Below are 22,767 nucleotides of genomic sequence, written 5' to 3'. Positions count from 1 at the left end.
GCCAAGGCTGATAAATTAAACATATACGGGGATGATTAAAAAGTCTTTCATTTAAGTTTAGGAATCATTCACTGTGTCTGGGCAGGGTGTGGGAGGCCTCGCTGGGCTGCAGTTCTTTGGCTGACCACAGGGTTAGCCTGAGTCACAGGCTTGAACTGAGTCTGGTGACAGGGTGCTGGAATCTGGTCCACTTTAGGAAAAGTCACAATCTCTCTGCTCCAGGCCCATCCTGAAGGCCTCTGGACACCAATTGTTAGAGGGACATGCCAAAACTTAGAGCAGAAGCTAGGTCCAGGGATGTCGAGGGACCTGAAAGTTGAAGACACTGGGGAAATACAGGCTTGAGAAGAGAAGGGGGCTGGGAGCAGACTCTAGAATCTTGTGCTTCTGTGTGGAGGTAGCATAGGCTTGGGTGGGGGCCAGGGATGTGCAGGAAGCAGAACCCTGGCCAGTGGACAGCTCTACTTTGCTCAGACAAGGGATGAGCTCCCATTGGCCCCACATGCCAAAGAGTGAAAGAAGGCTGTGGTGCTACAATAGGCCAACGATGGACTTGATGGCCGGGGGAGGAGACAGGAGCTTTTCTGAACCCTAGGTTGGTCCTTGAGACCTCAGGTTACAGGGTTTGGTGTCACATGGTTATTGTCACACCCCTTGCAGCTGTGTCATTCTATAAATAAACTATTATCACTCTCTGGGTGAGGCTTAGAGACCAGAGCCCAACTATCTGGGTCAGGGGTCTCTGGCTTGGTTGGCAGGATGATAAATGCCCCAACAGACCAACCAAGACTTGGCTGGAGGAGACACAGCCAACTCTATCCACTAGGCAGCCTCAGATGCTCCTGTCTGGCCTGACACTGCCACTCAGGATGGTGAGAGGATGCCAGGAGCACTAAAGTTTAATGGAAATTTCTCCAGACTGGCGAACTCCTCCTTATCCTTCGAGTGCTGGCTCCCATGACACCTTCTTTATGAAGCCATCCACAACTGCCTCCCTCCTATGTTTCCACAGTCCATGTCCCCATTTCTTGCAGTGCAGCTGTCACATGGATTTGTCCTGGCCTGCTCTAAGTCTGGACTGTAAATGCCTCCAGGGCGGCCGCTTGCCTGACTCATCTTTTTTAGTGCCTGGCAAGGGGTTCAGCAAGGGGCTCAGCATGTGGAGGTGCTCAGGAAATGTGGGTTGAATGAACAAGTAGTTTTAAGTATGGGCCTTGTGGAACCTAACCTTCCAGTTTCCTTATCTGTGCAATGGCAACAATCATGCTCAGCACCTAGGGTTGCAGTGCAGTCCAGCAGCATGAAGAGTAGTCAGCAGTATCTGGTGACAGGAGGTTCTTAATAACAGAAGGCTGGTCCAGGGATCTGAGGGCCTTTCTAGCACTGACTGTTGAAGATCCATCCCAGCCTTATTTCTTCCCATGTTCTGTGTTGGCTCACAGAGGCCTTAGATTTGTCTGCAGGGCTGGAATTTTATAACTGGAGCTCACTGTCCCTGCTGGTGGACATCACCTGGGCCTTAGGGCTGGAGGAGGGGCTGAGAAGTATGTCCTGGGCCTTCCCTAAGTGGGGCTCTTTGAGTTCAATCTCATGACCTGTGACCCCGCCTCCCCACTCCTACCTTGGGGAAATTTGGACCTGTACCTGAAGGCCCGGATGGTGGTGAGGCCTTCCACGGTCTCAGCAAAGTGTGAGAGCAGCGGGAGCTGGGTAGTGTCATCCAGCTGCTGTAGGTCCCTGTGCCAGGGAGAGAGGAGGATGGTTAGGAGGGTAGGTTGGTGCTCAGCCGGGTCTAGTCCTAGTTCTACCTCCCCACTGTGTGGGCACATGGCTTCACCTCTCTAGGTCTCATTTTTTTACCTGGAGAAAGCGAGGAAAATGGACCTCCCCATCACACCATAAGCACTGAATGAGATCGCTGATGTAAAATGCTTAAACAGAGCCTGCCAGGCAGAGTTCCTGTCATCCTGGGCATCATCCACCTCACGCCTGTGTCTGTCTGCACTCCTGCTGCACCACCTAGCACTGACATAAAGTGGGCAGGCAGTGCTGGATCCATCTCACAGATGGGTACCTGAACCTGAGGCAGCTGACTAGAGGAATAGAAAGGCCAGGCTCTAAGTTTTCAATTATATCCTTTCCCAAGGATCACTATAGACTGGCACATTACAGACCAGGACCTTAAGCATTCTTAGGTGGGGAGAGGTTTCCATGGCAATAGAATGGCCTGCCACTCTCCACAGCTGTACCTTGACAGCTCATCAATGTCAGGCAGGCCAGGTTTGCATGCAGGAGGCAGCTTTCCTGGACACATTGTTTCCAGGGCCAGAGTGGATACCAGAGAATCAGGGAGAACATTTTTTCTCTGGCCAAAGAAATGAATTTTGTAGAACAGCTTGTATTACAAAGTGTTTGGAAATATTCTCAAGTGCAGAGTACAGTGCAGTCCTCAAAAAGTCACTGTAATTTTGCTAATATCAATGAACTACGTTCTTCCTAGGTGCTGGGGGCAGTTTCTGGACCATTCAAGCAAAAAGACATTTATATAAATTTTGATCCTTTGGACAGGTTATTGTTGTCAAAAGCATCTAAATTTAATTATTATTATTGCTGATCAGTATCTTGACTCTAGTTTCTAACAAACTGTGCACACTTTGGAAAGGTACTTAACCTTTCTGACCATGACCCACAGTAAGAAACATTTTATGTCACAAATCAGTACATATACTCCTACAAGACCAAAACAAAGGTTTCATGAAGCAAGGCTGGCAGTTCCTATATGAACACAATTTGTTATTTTCTGTTCTATTTCCTTGTTTTAAAATGCTGGTTGTGATCCATGATATTGATTTCAGGACCTACGGATAGTTTGTAATTGGCAGTTTGAGAAACAGTGACCTGTTGGGTCTTTAAATATTTTTCTTATAATTCTTTGAATCTGAGTTGGACAGAATCACTCCTAGGAAGAACTCCTAGAGAATGTTCTTTAGAAAATTCTGAGTAGGAAAGAGGTATGCCTGGCTCCAAGGTTCCAAGGGCAATGGATTCCTGGTAGAGGCTCTGCCAAGTCAAGGCTTCCGTCACGCTCTAAACTCCTGTGGGCTGGGAGTTGTGGTATCTGTCACACCTCGCCTATCAGGTGCTGTCTGCTCTGACACCATTAGCAATTGGTCTGGCTGATAGAAACTACAACCCCCACGGGAAGCATTCTGGCAGAATGAATGAAGGGCATGAACATGTGCACACACCCTCATCTAGGGATTCCATTCCTAACTATGTCTCCCAAGGAAATAATTAAGACATTAACTGTGGGGTGTTACTTTTGTAATGATAATTCTAATAAGTGTACCAAACTGCCCAACTGCAAAGCACTTCCCATCCCCCAGCCCCCTGAGGCTGGCAAATGCCGCCATCACCTGGATGCCACCCGGAAGTACTTCTGGATGAAGTAGCACACGACGGCCAGGGGCAAGAGGGCCACAAGGAACACAGGTGTGACATAGGAGATGACAGCCAAGGCCGAGACACAGAGTAGGGTGGAGCGGCTCAGGCACTCCAACGTGGACGGGATGTGCTGAGGGAGGTGGGGGGAGAGAGGCAAGTGTATTTTGGCATTAAATTGTGTTCAGGATGTTACCTGCCTCCATGTTTTACTCTCTCACTTTATTACAGGCACCTATCTCATCTGTCCAGCTATGTTGTAAGCTCCCTGAGGCAGGAATCAGGACTTCGTTTTCTCACCATCTAGTACAATGGTAAATAAAGAAGACAGATTGAATCCAAAGGAATATTCTTCACATAATCAGTTACTTTGGTTCAGAATATGCTGGAACCTTTCTAGAAGGAGCCACTGGGGTCTTGAATGGAAGCCAAAGAGATCTGGTTTCCCTCAGTCTTATTATGAAGGTCTCACAGGGAGACCTCAGTCTCTGAGGCAACATTGCAATGAGATCAGGGACTCTGGGTTCCAACCTCAGGGCTTTGATCATCTGATCTGGGGAATCCAGCATTAAGGAGAAAAAGTTCCCAGGGACTTGGCCTTTCCCTGGACTGGAGAAAAGTGGTACAGTTTTCTGAAATCTACCTGGTCAATGGTATTACAGTCAGATGAAAATCTGTTCAGGATGCTCCCAAGGGGTGTGGTCTCAAAGAACCTAAGAGGCAAACAGAACAGTTACTCATTCAGTTATTGATTTCCTTTCTGCTTATTGAATGAAGATGGTTTTTATTTTATTTAAGTGTCCCTAGAGTCATCTGTAGGTCTGGCTTCCTGGAAGCAGTTGTCTTTGAGGGTCAGCAGACATCTGACTTAAGTCTCTGAGGATTCCCATAGCTGCCCAAAGAGGCACTGGCCCCTTATTAGCTTCTTGGACTCTAGGCCCATTTGTGAGCACTGTCACCCTTCTCAGCAGCTCCTCACCCTGACGACTCAGCAGCTGTCCTCCCAGGACACAGAGTTCTCTCCAGAGGCACAACCTTCCAGAGGGCCTGGGGGACAGTGTGTCAGCTGGCTGACTCTGCAAGGCCACTGTTGCTGTCAGCTGTCTGGCTATGACCTGGAGTCAGCCAAACCCAACCCAAGGATTTAAGAACCACAGATCTGGGGCAAATAGAGGGTCAATCAACTTGAGGCCATGTCTATGAGCCTTGTGAGAGAGTTCATGAGGCTGAAAAGTAAAAATTGTAGTCATATGGTGAGGTCAGACATCCATTAGGGGCCAGGCAGCCTTTGGCCTATTGTGGTTTCAAATGGAGCTGGCCAACCAATTGGACGGAGACAGCGTTAAACCTCTTCCACACCCAGCAGCCCATTATGGGAGAACAGCTCTCCCTGCTCCCAGTGTCCGAATCTGCAGGTTGGCTGGTGGAGGGGAGAGGCAGAGCGGGGAGGCAGCGGAACTCGTGGGTAGAGATGGGCAGATGGCACCACCTGGGGAAGGGAACCAACCTGTATCCAGGGCCAGCGGACGCTCACTTTGAAGGGCCGATGTGACAATTAGGTGAGCCAGTCATGTAAAATACCTAGCATGGGGTCTGCCGACTGTCAATTTTTCCCCGCTTCTTTCATGAGGAGGACATTTCTATACACACTCCTCATGTCACCCCCACAAGCCTATGACAGAGATCATCTGTGCCCATTTAAAAATTAAAAAAAATATATATATATATATTTTTTAGTTGTAGATGGACACAATATCTTTATTTTATTTGTTTATTTTTATGTGGTGCAGAGGATTGAACCCAGTGCCTCACACCTGCTAGGCAAGTGCTCTACACTATGCTACAACCCCAGCTCCTATCTGTGCCCATTTTATAGAAGGGAGAGCTGAGGCTCAGAGCACAGTGACCTGCCCTGGCATGGCCAGGATGGGGGAGTACCTCATGGGGGCTAGGATGATGCGGCTCAGCAGGCTGCGGTGCAGCCTCTTGGCCACCTTTAGCCCCGTCCACTCCACGGTGACAGAGGTGACAAGGCACAGCACGATGCCCAGACTGCAGAGCACTGTGAACACCATGGCATAGACGGTCTGGTCCAGGGCACACTCCTGGGCAGGCAGAAAATGAGGGGTCCCATGGATACATGAGGGCTCAGCCCTCTCTCCCACCCAGGGCCTGCAGCGGGGTTTCTGGCCACACCTGGCTGAGGGAGCAGTTCCTGCTCGCAGGGCTCAGCGTCAGGGCGCTGTCGGTCCACTTGGCCAGCCAGTAGTCGATAGCCACCAAGACCATGTGCTTGAGCAGCTGGGAGAAGACGAGCAGTGACAGGAGCAGGATGCCCGCCGAGGACAGATACTTGGCACAGGCCCGCCATGGGATCTTGGCTCTCTGGTGCAGCACCGACGACAGGTTGTCGTCTTCCTCACTCTCGGCTGCCTCCTCTGCAGGCAGCAAGAACCCCACTGTGGCTTCACATTTCACACCCCTCTGACCAAGGGATAGTTTAATTACCACTTACACATGGGAAAACTAGGCACCCAGAGGGCAAGGGTTTGATCGAGCACACTCTCATCACACCCAGAACCCCAAACCTTAGTCTCCCTGTGGTTGATCACTTCACTCCCAGTCTTGCTGTCCGTACCTTCCTCTTCTTCCTCATCCTGCAGAAGGCCATCTCTTGAGGACATAGCATGGGGCAGGCCCTGGGATGGCTCTGTGGCTTTTCTCTCCATGACCGTCTCCTGAAAGACATATAGGGCCTGGCTCATGTTCTCGGGGTATACACACAGGAAAAGGGAGGTTGGGGGTGACCACCCTGGTGATGACCAGTGTCAGGATTCTGGGTTGCCCCTGACTGGAGAAGGTCCACATGGACACACATTCAACTTGCTAGGATTTACTCTGTTCCTTTCACTGGCTATTGGCACCCTAGCCTCCCAGTGGGGGCCCATCTCTCTCCTATTTAGTTTTGTGATTTGAGTGATTTGGGAGGATACATGATCATGGAGGACCAATCTTCACATTCCACTGCCCTGGCCAAGAGGACTTGTTCAGGAGTGAGCACATGACTATTTTGGACCCATGATGGTCAGCCTTGGGCCTTTTGCTGAACTACTGTGGGAGAGGCACTGTCTTTCTACAGAGTCAAGTTAGAGAATGGAAGCCTGGAACTGCTGATGGCTATCATTGCTACCATGAGACTGAAGCCAATTTGAGGAAAGCAAAGTCAAGAGATGGCAAGAAACAGATTCCTGTGTTTGATCCCCTGAATTCAGAGATACTTGAAGCTATGACACATCTGGACTTTGGGATTTCATGAGCCAATACATCCTTAACTCCCATTTTTTCATTGCTTAGCCAGTTTGAGTTGATTTTCTGAAACTTTGCAACTAAAAATACTTAGAATAAGGGGAGGGGTGTCCACCTAATTCTGCCCGGGCTACCTGGCGTAGGTACTGGCTCTCCTCTAGTAGGAGCAAGTCCATGCCAGCTCTCAAATCTGTTATTTGAGTGCTTCCTGGAGCAACAAGGACAGGAAGGCCTTTGTAAGTTCTGGTTCTACTAGAAACTTCCCATCCAGCAATGGACACCTGGTCCCCAGGAAATACCCACCTTCTCTAGCTCTTGGTCTTGCCGGTTCATGAGGGTCTTCCAGTGCTCAAAGAGCTGGCACTCAGACCTCTGGAAGTCCTTGAGTGTACCCTCCCTCTGGATGGTGCCATCCTTCATAGCAATGATCTGGAAAGGGAAACAAACCTGGCTTGAGGCTGGCTTGGGGGAGGAGTGGTGGTCACACCTCACCTGGCTGTGGTGTCTGAAATGGAGGTGGATACATCCCTTCACCCACTTGAACGGTGTCTTTCATTTGCTGACGGGGGTAGTAGTAATAATACCTTCACCAATGTTGATTGGGTCTGCAGAGTAAATTAGTGCATCCTGGTCTGCAGGCTGGTTACCTGCAAGGACTCCACCGGTAGCAGTTTCCTTATATTTAATAGGCTAATTGCATGCTTTAGGTCTTCCTGGTGGCAGGTCTGGTATATTCCATCAGTGCTTCGCAAAACACTTGCTGGTTCAAATGTGTGTGGCCGTGACTTTTTGAAATTAATAAAACTTTTTATTTAAAACACTCAATGATGCCAGTGTCATGTAGATTCCCCACTGACTGACACCATCCGTGATCCCTTCACCCTCACCCACCCCATGCTGGGGTGTAGGGCGGTGCCTGGGAATCCTTGTCATGATACCTCTAGGAACAAGGCACCTCCAGGTCTGCCTTCTTTGAACTCAGGATTGTCCTGTATACCTTGCCAAGGTCACCACAGAAACTTAGATGCAAACCTTCTGCATCTTTTTTAATAGTTAAAAAATAAAATCTGGAATTTTCTTTCTTCTTCTTCTTTTTCTTTTCCTTTTCACAGTGGAGAAGGATCTCATCACACATGGAAGAAAGTTTTATTTTTTTGAGGGGGGTAATTAGCATGGCCATTTGGCACAGGCCTGAAGCTCAGAGTGGGCCTTAGATTTCTGCTGCTGTTTAAGGGAAATTTTATATTGGAGTAGGCAGGGTCTAGATTTCAAATGTCACATTATCTTCATCTTCAGAAACTGGGTACTTTCTAATTCATCAAAAAGTAGCTATTTGGGGCTGGGGAGATAGCTCAGTCGGTAGAGTGCTTGCCTTGTAAGCACAAGGCTCTGGGTTCGATCCCAGCACCCCCCCCCCCAAAAAAAAAAGTAGCTATTTTCTGTGCAATGAGGAATATGAGAATTTAATTCATGTATGGTTTCACAAACACTGTATTCTATTGATGACACTGACATTTCTATTACTAATGCTATTGTTTCTATATTTTCCATCTGATCCCACTTAAATCTATCCACCCCCAAGAAGGTTAGAAGGTGGAAAGAGGATCTCCCATACAAATGGACACTTCCCAAGGCTGGGGAGTGTCAGGTAGGAATCAGAAGCTAGGTGCTGAGTGTCTGCTTTTTCCTGAGACTTCTTGTTGCCAGCCTTGGATGTTCCATAGGAGCCCTAGGCCAGTGTGGGGAGTGTCTGCAGTCCCCTGGACTGAGTTGCCCACCCTGCATGAGGCCATTTGGTGCTGGTCTCTTGTGCTTCAACAATTGCTACTGAGTACCTGGTTCCTTCAAAAAGATCTGACTGCCTCCCCACCCCTACCCTCCTTGCCTGACTCTCTGTGGCACCTCACCCAGTCTGCATGGGGCAGGTACTGTAGCTTGTGGGTGACCAGAACCACAGTCCTCTTGTCATCCCGGAGCAGCTCAAGGATCCCTGCCTGCATCAGGTGGTCACTCAGATGGACATCCAGAGCTGAGAAAGGATCATCCTGGGTACAGGGGAGAAGAAAGAGGCAAGTGCGGGATAAGGGATAACTGAGTATAAAACCAGACTTATATCATTGCTGATTTAGGAAATGACACAAGTTAGCTGAGTGGCCTTGGACAACCCATCTAACCTCTTTGAGCCTCAAGTGCCTCATCTTAAAATGGGGCAGTGATGTGTGATCACTCCTAAACAGATCTAATCAGTTCACTTCCTGTCTCCTGAACTTTCAACATCTCCCCAGCATTTATGAAGTCCAAACTCCTTAGTATGGTATTACAAGGCCCTTTCCAACCTGGAAAAGTTTCTTTTCTAGCTTTACTTCTCCTTTCCAACTCCCCCTCACCCCATTTCCGGTTTCCAAGGAACTTCCCAGTCCAGGCTTTTGCCCAAGCTGTTCCCTCTGCATGGAGTGCAATCTGCCTTCTGTCTGCCTACTGAAACCCTACTCATCCTTCATTGTCCTTCCTGTGTCCTGTCTGGCCCCCTGCTCCTACCCTTCCCTCCTCTCTGATCCAGGGATACCCTGCACAATGCCAGATCTGATAATTATTTATCCACTCGTGAAAAAAGTAGCTATTTTCTCATATCCCTAGGATATGAGACCCCTTGTATCTACACCTGGTGCAGAGCTAGAGTTTAATAAAAGTTTGATGAAAATAAAGTAGTCACTTAACTTTTATTTAACAAGGCTTTTTAAATCTCATGTGGATCGAATGAGCCGGAACTTCATAAAGTGTGGAACATGTGTCAGATGCTAACAAAGACTAGGAATATTTACATTTGAAGTGTCTTGAGTGACAAGTACTGTGTGGTGGGATGGGGAGAAAAAAAATCTGGGATCAGAGACCTGAAGTTCCTTTTTCTAACTCCCTACCTAAATTACCTGCCTCTTTCCTTCTGTTTGATTGACTGCTCTTCAAGGTTCTCTTTCAGGAAGCTCTCCCTGATGTCTCCAGCCCTCACAGTTGTCTCTGGGCCTGACCGTTCACAGTCTGTGCCAAAGTTTGGCTTTGACCTGGATGTGCTTCCTGAGTGTGGGTGAGGTCTGTCTCCCTGATCGAACAACATTTTCAAGGTCAAGAGCTGGGTCTTAGGATTCTTTGTTACCAACCAAGGTTGACATGAAGTAGGGCAGGGAGAGCTGATTAGCTTGATCTCATGTTTGAACCTGGAGTGCTGTGTTGAGGATTCTGAGGCCAAGTTGAGTTCCGTGGGAAATAACACAGTGATCAATTAGCAATGTCTGTCCTGGGCATGAGATGGAAAGTGGCAGCATGCATTCCATGTATATGCCATTCTGATAGTTGGGCTGCATGTGTGTTTATAGGTTGAGTCTGTCCTGCTGGGAGGCAGCCTATAAGTACAACTTGCCTCGCCTCATGGCTACTGCCAGGCTCATATGAAGTTTGTAGTGGGTCCTTGCCAGCATCGGTTTCCCCATCAGTAAGATAAGCAGGCAATATCAGGAGAGGTTTGCTCCTGGAGAGGGAGGCTGTTGGGCATTGGTGCCTGTGTGTGTATGCATGTGCATGTGTGTGCACACAGGGTGGCAGCCAGAAGTGAGGGCCAGGGGAAAAGTCAGCTGGTGCACTCACCAAGAAGACCACGTTGGTGTGCTGGTAGAGCGCTCGGGCCACACTGATTCGCTGGCGCTGACCACCAGACAGGTTGATGCCCTGTCATCAAAAGGGAGAAACACATCATGCCCTCAGCCATTCATGGAAGACTGTTCTGGTTCCCACTGGACCATGAGCCATTTGGGACAGAGGGTTGGCTTTCCTTGCAGAAAGAAGGAACATGTTTGCTAAATTCATTTGGGAGACATGATTCTCAAGTCTGAAGGTTCATCTTGTAGATGCTAGGGACCATCTAACCAGTGTAAGCCAGGACAAAGGAAGTGGGGATTTAAATCACACCCAGGAGAAGGCCATAGGAGGATTCAATATGTCTAAGCTTATGGAGGAGGGGACCTACCTGGAGAATGAGCAGGATCAATACAACCCTGGGTCAAGAACAGTGCTATATGAGCTCATAATATATATGTGGGGCACAAGTGAAGGAGATGTCAAGTCATCCCCAGCCTGGGCAGGCATTAAGCTGACCTCCTCCATTAGGCAGGACTGAGAATCCATCAAGGACGACCATCATCAAAGACATCAGGTTTGACCCCACTGCAGGCAACTTATCAGCTTTTACCCCTATCCTTCTTCCCCATTGTCCACTGTCCCTGAGAAAGATCTCTGGGCAGAGTGGGAGTGATGAGTGGAGAGCAGGGAGACCACTACATACCCGTTCCCCAATCTGGGTCTGGTCTCCGTGGGGCAGAATGTCAATGTCCGGCTGCAGGGAGCAGGCTTCGATGACCATCTTGTACCTGGAGAGGAGTGGGGGCAGGGAATGTCACTGATAAGCCTGACCAGAGTTGAGCCTCAGCACTTGCACAGGGTCATTAATTTCTGGGTATCTGTGCCTGGAATAAGCACTGTCTTTACTAGGCCTCCCACTTAGGTGCAAGCAAACACCATGTGAGCATCAAAAGCGCTGAGGTCAGCACCTCACGCATGCTTGAGGCAGGTTAAATATTTGAAGGATGAAATTGGATGGGAGCAAACATGTAGAGTTAGTGACAAGAGGGGGCCCATGGTCTCTGTGCAGTGGGAAAAACTGCAGCCAGAGCCCACACTCAGGGCACCACCTGGGAAAATCACTGCTGGTTGGTTTAGGCGGTAATGATGATAGCTGGTCAAATATTTGCTTAGCCTGCTCTTCTCATCCTTTCCTGGCCAGCTCTTAACCTGGGAAGGTGCCAGCCAGGATCCATGGAGTCATTGGAGTGTCTTGGTGGACAAGTGTGTTCTTAGGCAGCTTTGGATTTGAGATCCATTTCAGCTAATTACTGACTGGTTACCTAATCTTTCAGAGCCTTGGTTTCCTCATCTGTAAAATGGGAAATTTTAATCTGCCTCCTGAGGTTGTTGTAGGTGTTAGGGATAATTGCATGTACAAAGAGCATGGTGCTGTGCCTGGCACCTGGTAAGACCCTAACAAAGGCTGGCCATTACTATTATCATGGAAGAAAACTAGTGCATGAGTCTTGGAGCTGAAGGTGGGGATTGTGAGAATGGAGAATCAGATGGAGCTGGTCAGCTGGCCCACCAGCTAGGAGACTAGGTAGTATGGCTTCCTTCTTCCTCTTACCCACAGGCAGTGTGGTCCCATGCCCCTGCACTCTGGAGTCTTTCCAGATTGACCATATGGAGCTGGCTGGACGCCCAGGTAAGTGGCCTGGAGAACAGGACTGGGTGTGGGTGACTGATGAGGGGCAGGGCAGCTGGTGGGGCCTAGGACCTGGGACAGGCTGGCAACACTGCCAGAGACCAATTCCTCCCCTCCCCCAGAACCTCCCACCTCCTGGAAGTTTTTACCTTTGTTTGTTGAAGGTACTCTCAAAGGTGATATTCTCTTCCACAGTAGCATTTAGCAGCCATGGTTTCTGAGATGCATAAGCCACTGGGCCTCTCTTCCTGAAAAATGCAGTTTGGGAGATGGGGCAGGGGAGGCTTTCTCAGGGTCTTGTTCTCAGAATAGTGGTCAAGCTGATAGCTTAAACTGGGTTAAGGGGGTGGGAGAAGCACTAGGTGGGAGGTACAATTGTCAGAAATTTATACCATGTGACCTCTCCTTCCTTCAGGGCCTGAGGCAGGTTTGGATGGTCCAGGCCTCAGGTGGCTGGGGATAAACCTTGGCCTTCCCCAGACTACGACCAGCCTGCCCCAGTCCTGCAGTTAGCTCTCCTTCTTGAGTCTCTACCCTGAGCCAAGGGAGGGCCCAAAGTGAGAATGAACTAGGTAATCACTCCACCTCCGACTTCTTCCTGTCTTCAGTATTCCTAAACTGCTGAACTCCAAATGGAAGAACTTTTTTTTTTTTTTTTTTTAACGCAGAGCCAAGGGAATCACATTTGGCATAATGTGGTTTTCAAGATCTCTTCTCCACACTGCCCCATTCGTGAGATCTGGTGTGAAAGGCACAGCCCAATGTGCAGACCCTCTGGGGGGCACAGAGCTCCTCCTGTTCTCCGGAGCAGCTAGGGCTGGAACCTGGAGCTGTCCTCAGGGTGATGTCACCCCTTCAGGTCTAGAGTTCTCTGAAGGAGTCTGCCCCAGAGGGCAAGTGCCCCTGATATGGTACCTGATGTCCGAGTCAGCCACCATCTCCCGCTCTGGGCTGCTGTAGAGGAGGAAAGACACATCTCAGGTTCTGCCTGTGTAGACCACGTCCTCCATAAAGATCCCAAGCTCCTGCAACCCCTGGGACCAAGTCTGCAGCTACAGGTGAGATGGAGTATCCCAGGGCAGCCTCCATTGCTTGACCATGGGGGTGTTAGGAGATCCTGGGGACCAGTTCATTTAAGAGGGAGAATGGGGGAAGGCATCATTGTGCAGGTTCTTAGAGGGAACCTCACAGGTCAGAGAAGTATGAAGCCCAAGATGTGGCCCTTGCAGACCCAGCCTCTTCATCTGGGCTCAAGTGATCAGGTCAAGGTCTCAAGCTGTTAGGGCTGAACACACTGCGGGGCTGGCAGTGCTCTGGCCAGACCAGGCTGGGCAGCTGACACTGGTGCCTGCACGTTGCAGGTGGGCCACTATGGCCCAGAGAGCCAAGAAGGACTCCAGGGTGATCTGCAGCCCACGTGGCCCCGTCAGAAGATAACTGTGGAGTCTGTGGATCTGCCAGGAAAGAAACGTCAGCTGTGGTGCCCACGTGCTCTGGACTGCCCGGAACTTCTCCAGTGCCAAAAAATTCTGTCACTTTGCTCTCATTGTACATACCCATACTTGTCACATGCCATGACTGACTTTTGGCTCAATAAATATGAGCTTGAGAGGCTGAGTCTGTCATCACTTTGGGGGTATGGTGGGAGAAAGGGTAGAGAAAATACTGGGGAGTGAAGTCTCTTTGGTGTGGGAGAATGAAGACTGGAGGCTTAAACTTATTCACACAGTGGAGCCAGCCAACCCTCCCCGTCCGACCTCATACCACCCCGAGAGTCTCTCCAGTGCCTTTGGGAGAGGGTAGGGGAGAAAGGGCTTTGAGAGACTCAGAGCCTCTCTTTCTATTTCCCTTGGATTTTTTAGACTTGCTTTGAATACAAAGCAACAAGACTGAGTTTTCTCTCTGACCAGAGGGACACCCAGTTCTTCTTCTTAGACATGTTTCTCAACTTCTCCCACATTTTCACCCCACAGCCTTTTTTGACATGTTTTTCTATTTGTCCTTTTCCCACCATATTTTTAAAAAACAATTTTAATATATTAATATATTAAAATTTTATATTTTAGTATAAATATATTATATATTCACAGGGCTGTGAATGAGTTTTAATATATTCACAAGGCTGTGCAGCCATTATCGCTATATAGTTCCAGAACATATTCATCACCCTGAAAGAAACCTGGTACACATTAGCAATCCCTGCCATTTCCCTCTCTCTCCCTCCAGCCCCTGGCAACCACTAATCTACTTTCTAAGTCTCCTCACCATGAAATTTTAACAGCACAGATGTATTGATGCCTGTTTATGTACTATGGCCCTTTGGATGGGCACAGAGCATTGTAATGTCTGTTTTTTTTCCCCCATGAAACCGAATTTTGCCTTCATCGAGAATGCATAGCCTAGCCTCATGCCTCTGAAAGTCTGTGGGCTGCATGGCCTTGAATCCAACACAGCATTCCCACCCACAGGTCCCTAACTCCCACCCAGGTCCTTCTCTTTGTTGGGATCCACTTCCAACCCAGTCCCAAGGCTGTACCTGGGGTCTTCTCCCGTCTCGCCGTCAGGAAGGCTGCTGAACACAGATGGAAAGATCAACACCAGTTACTTCATAACCCATTGCCTTTCTACTATGCTGAGTCTTTGGGGGAGAAGCAATTCCCCCACCCTGTCACCCATCCATGGGTGGGGATATAGTTCAAGTGGTAGAGTACCACTGGTTCCAGTCCCAGTTTTGAGAAAGAAAAAAGAAAAGAAGGAAGGGAAGGAGGAAAAGTGGGTAGCTCTTGCCCCAAAGAAGTCACTTGGGAATCAATGCTCTTTCCCCTGCCCTAGTCCAATATTCCTCAACCTTCCAGAAGCAGCCCCCTGCCAAAGAAGTGAGTGCTTCAGATGTGCACATCTGGGGAAAAATGACCTGCTCAGTTTTAATACAGGTCTGTCTTTAACAATGCTGAAAATGAATTACTTTTTAAGCACTATGATAAACATCATAATAGTATTCTTTTTTAATATACAAAACACTACATGAAAGAGGTTCAGTTTGGTTGTTTCCACTTTGTAGAAAAGAAGGCTCAGAAAGGCTAAGAAATTTGCCCAAAGTCACACAGCTATCAAGTGGTAGAGAAAACAGATCTGACTCCAAAGTGTCATGCTTTAAATGTTCACTGTGATTTCTCACACGATAATTCTGATAAATTCCTTCCTGTTAGGAAAACCAGGAAGGAAAAACACAGCGACAAATAGCCTAATGAACTCCCTTTTTGCTTGGAGGCAGGACTGACTGGAGACCCTCTGGTCTCCTCTGTTTCAGTTCTCTGATTTTCGTGGTCTCATTTCATTCTCTTAATTCAACCTAACCTTGCATTCTCTAACCACCAGATTGCTGTAATTTATAATGTACAGACAAGCTGCTGACATGAGACAGATTAAAAAAAAAAATCAAAGTAGACAAAAGAGAGCCTAGATAAGTTCATCTCTGGAGTCCTCCTGCCATGACTGTTCCAGAGTAGTAAAGGTTGTTAATTCTGCATCTGCAGAGTCCCTGTGGACCCTAACACCAGTGCTTCTGGCCCTCATGAAGTGTGCATCATGGTCTGGGATGCTCAATTAGCTCCCATAATGGACTACCTTATTCTCCAATCAGCTCCTACGCAAGCCTTTCATCCCCAGTGGGATTTTAAGGCAGGAAGAGCATCTTTTTCATCCTCCACAGTGCTTAGGGCATGACAGATCTACAATAGATGGAGGCTGTTAACAGGCATATGAATAATTAGGGAAGAAGAAAGGGAGGGGCTGGCATCCATGGTTCCAGGCTGTGTGAAACTGTCCACACTTAATATCGCATCCTATGAGAACCCTATCATCCTATCCCCACTTGACAGATGAGAAATCTGGGCCTCAGGGTTTGCAGAGCAGGCTTAATGTGAGAGAGACAGGAAGTGTGTGTGTGTGTGTGGGGGGGGGAAGCGGGGATGTGAATCGAGGTTCAGCTCCTCTTTATAGTGTAGCCTAAGTCTTCTAGAATGAACCTCCCCGAGGTTTTGTGTGTAACTGTTTGAATCTGAAAAGTAAAGAATGGTTCATCTTGGAGGCACTTTCTCTCTCTGATTGCTGGGGTCTTAAATGGGTGTCAGCGACATTCAATGCCTCCTCTGCCTACATTCTGGGACCCCCCATTCTTCCCCATAGCAACTTAGAAGCTGCTATGTCTGTGAAGCTGAACCAGGAACCTGCGCTCCAGGGGCTCACGGTTTGGTAGGCGAATCAGGTTCAGATATCAAAGCTGTAAAGGCCACAAGAAAAGCTGGAACGACAACGTTTTAGAGAACTTTTGGGTAAAAGGACACACAGACACGTACACAAATATGTAGAGAAAAAAACGGGAAACTTCTGGGTGATGGGCTGTTAAGTGGTTTTATCTTCTTTATCCCTGTGTATCTTTTCTAATTTAATGTGCATTCTTTGAGAACCAGAGGGAAAGAAGTGTAATCTTAAAAAGTTATTTGGATGAGGAAGAGATGTAAGAAAACAAGAAAAGTTTCAGCCAGAGCTGAGCCAAACGTTGAAGGGTGAAAGGACTGAGACGTGGGGGTGGAGGGAGGAAGGGTGGGCAGAGGGGGCCGCAGGGGCTGGAGTTGGGCAGTGTGCACATGTGGGAAGAACACAGGCTCTACAGTCTGAATCCAGAGGCTTTGCAGCTCACTGACCATGAAATCTGAGGCAAGCCTCTTCCTTAGAGGAGGCTCCATTTCCTCATCTATCAAGTGGGGGTGAAGGGACAAACCTCACAATGACAATGGGACAACCTGTGGCTGGTGGGAGGGAAGACACGGGGTGTGTCCTCTCAGCCCAGGGCTCGATTCCCCAGTGCAGACAGAGGGGCATTCAAATGCCCCTGACACTCATTTAAGACATAGCAAGGACTAAAAGGGAAGAGTTGGAAATTGGCTTTGGGAAGAGTAGGTTAGGCCTTACAGGTCTCCACGGTGCATTCTTCCTGCCAGACAGGCCGCTGTCTCTGTCCTGAAACTTCTACCCTTCACCCACAACACCCTGTTCAATTGGTGCCATTGGGTCCCAAGGTCAAATCTCCAAGAGAGAAAAGGCAGGGATTTTATTTTCATTGTCCAGGTGAGGAAACTGAGTCTCAAAGAGGTGAAATAATCTGCCCAATATCACAGAGCTAATGAGTGGCAATCGGAGTCACAACCAGAGGCCACCTGGTTCCCAAAGTTGTTACTCCCACACCTCTTGCCACACCTGCCTCTTCCAGGAAACCCAGGGACACGTGAGCCTGATTCCAACTCCTGGAAAGGTTCAGAAACTATACAGTAGGTCAGACTGCAGGGCAGCCCTGAGGGAACCTTTCTTCTTACCTCCTGGGGAATCAGGGACCTTGGCAGGTGGTCTTCTCACCAGCCACAGAAGCCAACAGGTTTTGAAAAAGACCCAGGACAAGGAGTGCCCGGGCCTTCTGAGGGGGCACATAGACCTGTGTGTCACAGGTGGAAGCCTCAGCAGTTGGTGGCAGGGGCCTCAGGGAGCCCTAGTGAAATGCTGTGTGCAGCTTCGCATCTGGAGGTGAGACTCTCCTCCTCACCCCAGTGCTTTCCTTGGGCCCTGCTTCCTGCTGGCTCCTTGGGGACATTTAAAATCATTCTACTGTGGATATTTTTGATCCTATTCTTTACTTCCTGGGAAAGAATTCCACCTGAGTGTATCTGCCAATATTGACTTTTTATGAAAATGTTTTCCATTTAAAGATTACAGAGGGAATTTGCAAATTCCCAGGCTGACAGTTCATGGAAGCAGAGAGCCAGGCAGTGGTTGGTGACACTTATTAATGTGAATGCTTGGAGTCCAAGCAACTTGGCTCCAGATCTCTGGAGTCAGGCTGCTGATAAGCTGGGTCAACTCAGGGCTGCCATAGTAGCTCTCCAGCTTGGTTAGCAGGACTTTGGTTGATGGACCCTCTGTGCCCACCCTGGGCTCTGTCTGCATGCCCCAATATACAGAGGCCTTGTTAACTCCCTGAGAGCAGGGGCCAGATCTTTTCCTTTACAGCCACCTACACAGAACAGTTGAAAAAAAAATAAGCATTCTTCACTGGGCAACTGGACTACGACATGGAACTTCAAGGAGCCCAATGTCATGGGGGAGACAGAAGCATTAGCAAATGATCACAAGACAAGTGGAGGCACTAATAGGAGTCACAATTTCAAGTGTTGATGGAGAAGTTTGGAATTTGGGGTTAGATGTACTTATAGGGAATGGGGTTGTAGCTCAGTGGTAGAGTGCTTGCCTAGCATGTGTGAGGCACTGGGTTCCATCCTCAGCACCACATAAAAATAAATAAATAAAATAAAGGTGTTGTGTCCATCTACAACTAAAAAAATTTAAAAAAAGAGAAATGAATCAAAGATTAAAAAATAAAAGATGTACTTATAATGATAGTCTTTTGAAAGTCACAAGTTTTCCTGGTCTATTCATTTAGTAAGTGAATTAATTTTGCGAAGGCACTCTGGGTTCAGAGAGACAAATAGGATATGGTCCCTGTCTCCAGGGAGCTCACTATCATCTCTCCCAGGAGACGGGCTGGAGTACAATTAAAGAGCAGTAGGGGAATTTTGTTCTTGGCAGAGGTACATTGTTGAATAATAATGTTTATAATAATATTTATAGGGCACTTGCTACAAGCTAGGTTAATCCTCACATCAACTGCATGGTAAAAAGAGGAAACTGGAACAGAAAGCTTATGGAATTTTCCAAAGCACAGAGACCAAATTTGAACCCAGGCAGCTTGGCTCCAGAGCCTTTGCTCAGCCATACTTAGCTCATTTGGTCCTTAGGGGAATAAGTGAACAGTTGTACCAACAAACCAAGGCTCATGTCCCCAGAGCATTCTCCACACTGCGCCTCCTAATCCCCCAACTTCCTGCCTTGTGCCTCCTGGAACTCTTTCTGGCTGCCTGCTCATCTGGGCTTGGCCCTGGTATGGATGAAAACATTGGAGCAGGCTGGCATCACTCTCATCTCTGGCTGCAGATGGGCAGACTCTCGGGAGGGGCTGCCAGGTCAAAAGCTAATTTGCTCTTGACTCACTCTGCAAACACATCATCTTCCTGAAGACATGAGGCCCAATATGTAAGGCCTGGCGCTCCTGTAAGTAGTGGAGGGGCACATGGCATCTAGCCTCACACTCAACTCACATACAGGATAGGTGGTCCCGACAGAGCTACGTGTGCCCAGGATTTTATTGGACAAATAGTGGAGAAGCCAATTGAATTGTGTCTACTTAGACTTCTTCTCTTAGCACTTAAACAAGCTCCTAGTTCGTCTCCTTCCTGTAATCAATCTCTCTCTCTCTTTCTCTTTCTTTCTCTCTCTCTCTCCCATCCACCATCCTTTATCTGTAGTATAATTCTTCTATAGCTTTGGGGCTAAATCCACATCTCAGGCCTGTTACATTTGAGCTAAGACAAGTTCACTCCTTCAGTTCCATCTCCCACCACTACACCCTACACTCCCAGTACTCCAAGAACACAGAACCATTTTCTTTAGCATCAGCATTTCCTTTGACTATGTCCTTAACCCGCCTGGAACATTTTTCTCTGCCACCCCTGCTTTCTCCATGGGAGGCACCCATACTCATCCCCAGGCTTGCACACCACATTCACAGTCCGCTTTCCCCCCTTGACTGCAGAGCACACTGCTTTTGCTCCAGGCTGCAGGATCACACTAATCTCATTTCCTCTCCCTTAAGAGCAGGGGCCACGTCTTAACAATTTTTGCATTCCTGTTGTTGTCAGAGGGTCTGGCACACAGTAGGTACTCAATAAATGCTGAGTGACTGAATACATCCAGAGAAACCAGAGCACGAATGGAATCCAGAATGAGTTCTCATAACTTCCTAGGGTTGGTTGCAAGTTAACCTGATGTGCCTGGCTCTGCTTGGGAAGGCCCCTGGAGGACAGCAAGGTGGAGTATAGAAAAATGAGAATCTTTGCATTGCAGCCTCCCTCCTGGGACAGAGCCAGGAGCTGTGCCTGAGCTGCCCACTGGGGAGAGGATGCATTGATGAGGACAGAGTCCTGAAGACCCATGCAGTGACTCTGATGAAGAGATAGGCATGTGTGTCAAGCCACAGAGGCTGCTGGCCTTTGGTCAGTCAGGTGACCTATTATCTTCTCATGATGCTCTAGTGTCCCTTCTCTTTCAGTGCACAGTAGAAAGTCCATATAATTGAACAACTAGTTGCAAATCCTACTGTTATTTTAGCACCAGGTGGCCTTGGGCAACTAGCTTCACCTCAGTTTCCTAATAATCACAGCTACCTCACAGGGCTATGACTCACAGGGAGAAGACTGTCTGAGGCAATGAAGTGCTTCGCATAGTCCTGGCAAAGAACAGGTGTCCACTGTTTCCTGCCCTGGAGAGGTTTCTTGTCTCCCTCAGGTTGGGGCACAGGTTTCCAAAGAGAGAGGAATAGCAGTTAGGCCCTGAGGACTGGCACATCTTGAAGAAGAGGTGGGGTCTGTAACAGGTAGGGCTGAGCCCCTGGCAAGCATGCTTACTGCCTCTGCTGAGGACAAGGAGAGGCACTGAGGTTGGTGTGAGGACATGCAGGGGGAAAAGGGATGGAGAAGAAGGAAAGAAGAAGATAGGGACCTGACTCAGAGAGGCTTTGATTTGCCTGCTGAGCAGGATACAGAGACAGACTGACCTCTATGTGTTTGGAGAATAAACCCTGGGACTAAAATTCAGGGGGCTCCATCTCAAGGGAAAGAACCCTGGAATAGGCCCCCTGCTCCACATGCTGATATAAGTGATCCAACTTCTCTGAGCCTTACTCCTGCTTCTGTGAAATGGAATAATAATACCCATCTTCTAGACTTAGTGGGAAGCTTGGATGAGATCATGCTTACTATGCATTTAGCAAAGGGCCTGGTCCATAGCAAGTCCCCAGCAAAGACTGGTGTCTTTCTTTAGCTCATAGTTCCCTGGAGACGCCTGTGTTTTTTATTGCAGACACAGAGTCAGCCAACAGGCAAGGGCACCTCACTCCAAAGCCTTGAGGAGCAGTCAGTAACAAAGGACTGGCAAAATGACCTTAAATCTAATGTCTGGATCTTCCCAGTTGGGTGGTATAGAGAAATCTCCTCAGTAAGATGAAGTATGGAGACAGAGCTTCCTCTACCACCAAACACATTCCCATCCCAATGGAATGACAATTCAAGAGACTGACTGAGGTCATGGGAAATCCCAGGGGCTCATCTGCCAGTCCACGCCGCACAGAGGAGGCAAATTTGCCATTGTTGGGCGCATACTTCAGGGACTGTTTGGAAAAGCGGGAAAAGAGAGCACAGATTGGTTTCAGACACTGAATCCAAGATCTTAGTCTTGGCTCAGTTCTGCACTCACGCTTATGAAAACCTGACATCTTGAATGAGAATTTCTCCCCTAAAATGATCGGTACAAAAATGTGTCCTTCTGCTCAACTGGCTGCAAACTTTATTCCTGAATGACAGCTATAAACCCCAACTGAGTGCCTCTTTCCCTTGGCTAAGGAGGGCTGGCCTTGTGCTGACTGCCGTAGCTATCCTCTCCCCAGCTTCTAAACACCTTTTACACCCTCTTCATTTCCCAGCTCTTGCTTTCTTATCTTTTTAGAAGGTTCCATTTTATATGCATCTTTAATCAAGAGTTATAAGAGCTTTTTGGAAGTAGATGGGTATAAATAATAGATCCATAACTGACTCAGCCTGGGGTTCTTTTTCTTTAATTAAGAAAGGGATCTTTGCCCAGAAACCACCATTTGTCTGGGTTATCTCGGGGTCCTCAACACACCCACTGAATATTCTGTGTCGACTTGCTGATGACCAAGCTGGAAACCAATGTTGGCATTGCAAGTTCCCACACTGGGAGGTAACACAGCTGAGTGAACATGGGATCTAGAGTCAAACAGAACTGAGTCTGAACTGCAGCTGTGCCACTTAGTTGCTGTGTGAATTAGGGCAAATAGTTTTACTCTCACCTATAAAATGAGAATTGGCAACAGTAATTACCTTGCTAGTTACCTTAAGGATTAAGTGAAATAATACATACAAAGGACTTGGCAAAGAACCTGATACACAGTGAGGATGAATGAACACAAATTACGAGGATCAGAGTAACAATTAGCAGCATTTATTGAGTTCTCACTGAATGCATAGTGGGCACTGAATAAATGCATGGTGCATTCACTACGGAGAAGAATGGTTGAAAACAGGACTCCCACTAACTGGGCCCTGAGGAGGCACTTGTTACCTGTTCCAGAAGACAGCTCCTGAAATCTTCTGCATCTCCCCCAGTGTGGCTAGGAGGAGAGAGGACTTGCCGCAGCCCACCTGCCCCACGATCATGGTCAGCTGGCCTGTAGGGAGGGAGAACAGCAATGGGAGGGGAGCCAGGGACAGTATGAGCAACCATCAATCAGAAGGACATTCAGACAAATATGCTCAGCCATACAGCCCTCATTTTCTTTCCTCCTACCTAAAGTCCCTATAATTTTTTCTCCTGCTTTGAGTCCTTCCTTATAGAAATCGACATCATCCTCTGGCTCTTCTTTCTCCACTCTTACTCCTTAACCCCCATGCCCTGATCCTTCCTTGTGCTCCCCAGTGTGAGCCCAGCTCCTTGTGATCCCAACAGGTGCCACCCTG

The 22,767-nt window shown here is 48.2% G+C and overlaps 1 protein-coding gene across 3 annotated transcripts in view; it reads right to left on the bottom strand.

Moving 5' to 3' along the window:
- Positions 1–22,767, bottom strand: part of Abcc8 (ATP binding cassette subfamily C member 8) — a 73,614-nt gene that overhangs the window by 6,684 nt on the left and 44,163 nt on the right. For 2 of the 3 annotated variants that reach the window (XM_047518980.1, XM_047518982.1), the window contains exons 16-29: positions 22,373–22,478; positions 14,604–14,639; positions 12,983–13,021; positions 12,217–12,315; positions 11,081–11,165; positions 10,387–10,467; positions 8,655–8,792; positions 7,051–7,176; positions 6,080–6,179; positions 5,638–5,879; positions 5,380–5,546; positions 4,085–4,154; positions 3,417–3,574; positions 1,645–1,737 (exon numbers count right to left, since the gene is read on the bottom strand). In XM_047518980.1, coding sequence (XP_047374936.1) covers positions 1,645–1,737; positions 3,417–3,574; positions 4,085–4,154; positions 5,380–5,546; positions 5,638–5,879; positions 6,080–6,179; positions 7,051–7,176; positions 8,655–8,792; positions 10,387–10,467; positions 11,081–11,165; positions 12,217–12,315; positions 12,983–13,021; positions 14,604–14,639; positions 22,373–22,478 — 1,540 coding nt within the window. The remainder of the gene's footprint in view (positions 1–1,644; positions 1,738–3,416; positions 3,575–4,084; positions 4,155–5,379; positions 5,547–5,637; positions 5,880–6,079; positions 6,180–7,050; positions 7,177–8,654; positions 8,793–10,386; positions 10,468–11,080; positions 11,166–12,216; positions 12,316–12,982; positions 13,022–14,603; positions 14,640–22,372; positions 22,479–22,767) is intronic. The other variant, XM_047518981.1, reaches the window with a different exon arrangement.

This window comes from Sciurus carolinensis, chromosome 11 (assembly GCF_902686445.1).
Source record: "Sciurus carolinensis chromosome 11, mSciCar1.2, whole genome shotgun sequence".
Taxonomy (NCBI): domain Eukaryota; kingdom Metazoa; phylum Chordata; class Mammalia; order Rodentia; family Sciuridae; genus Sciurus; species Sciurus carolinensis.
Note: the sequence above shows the minus strand (reverse complement) of the source record. Positions and strands in the feature narration are given on the sequence as shown.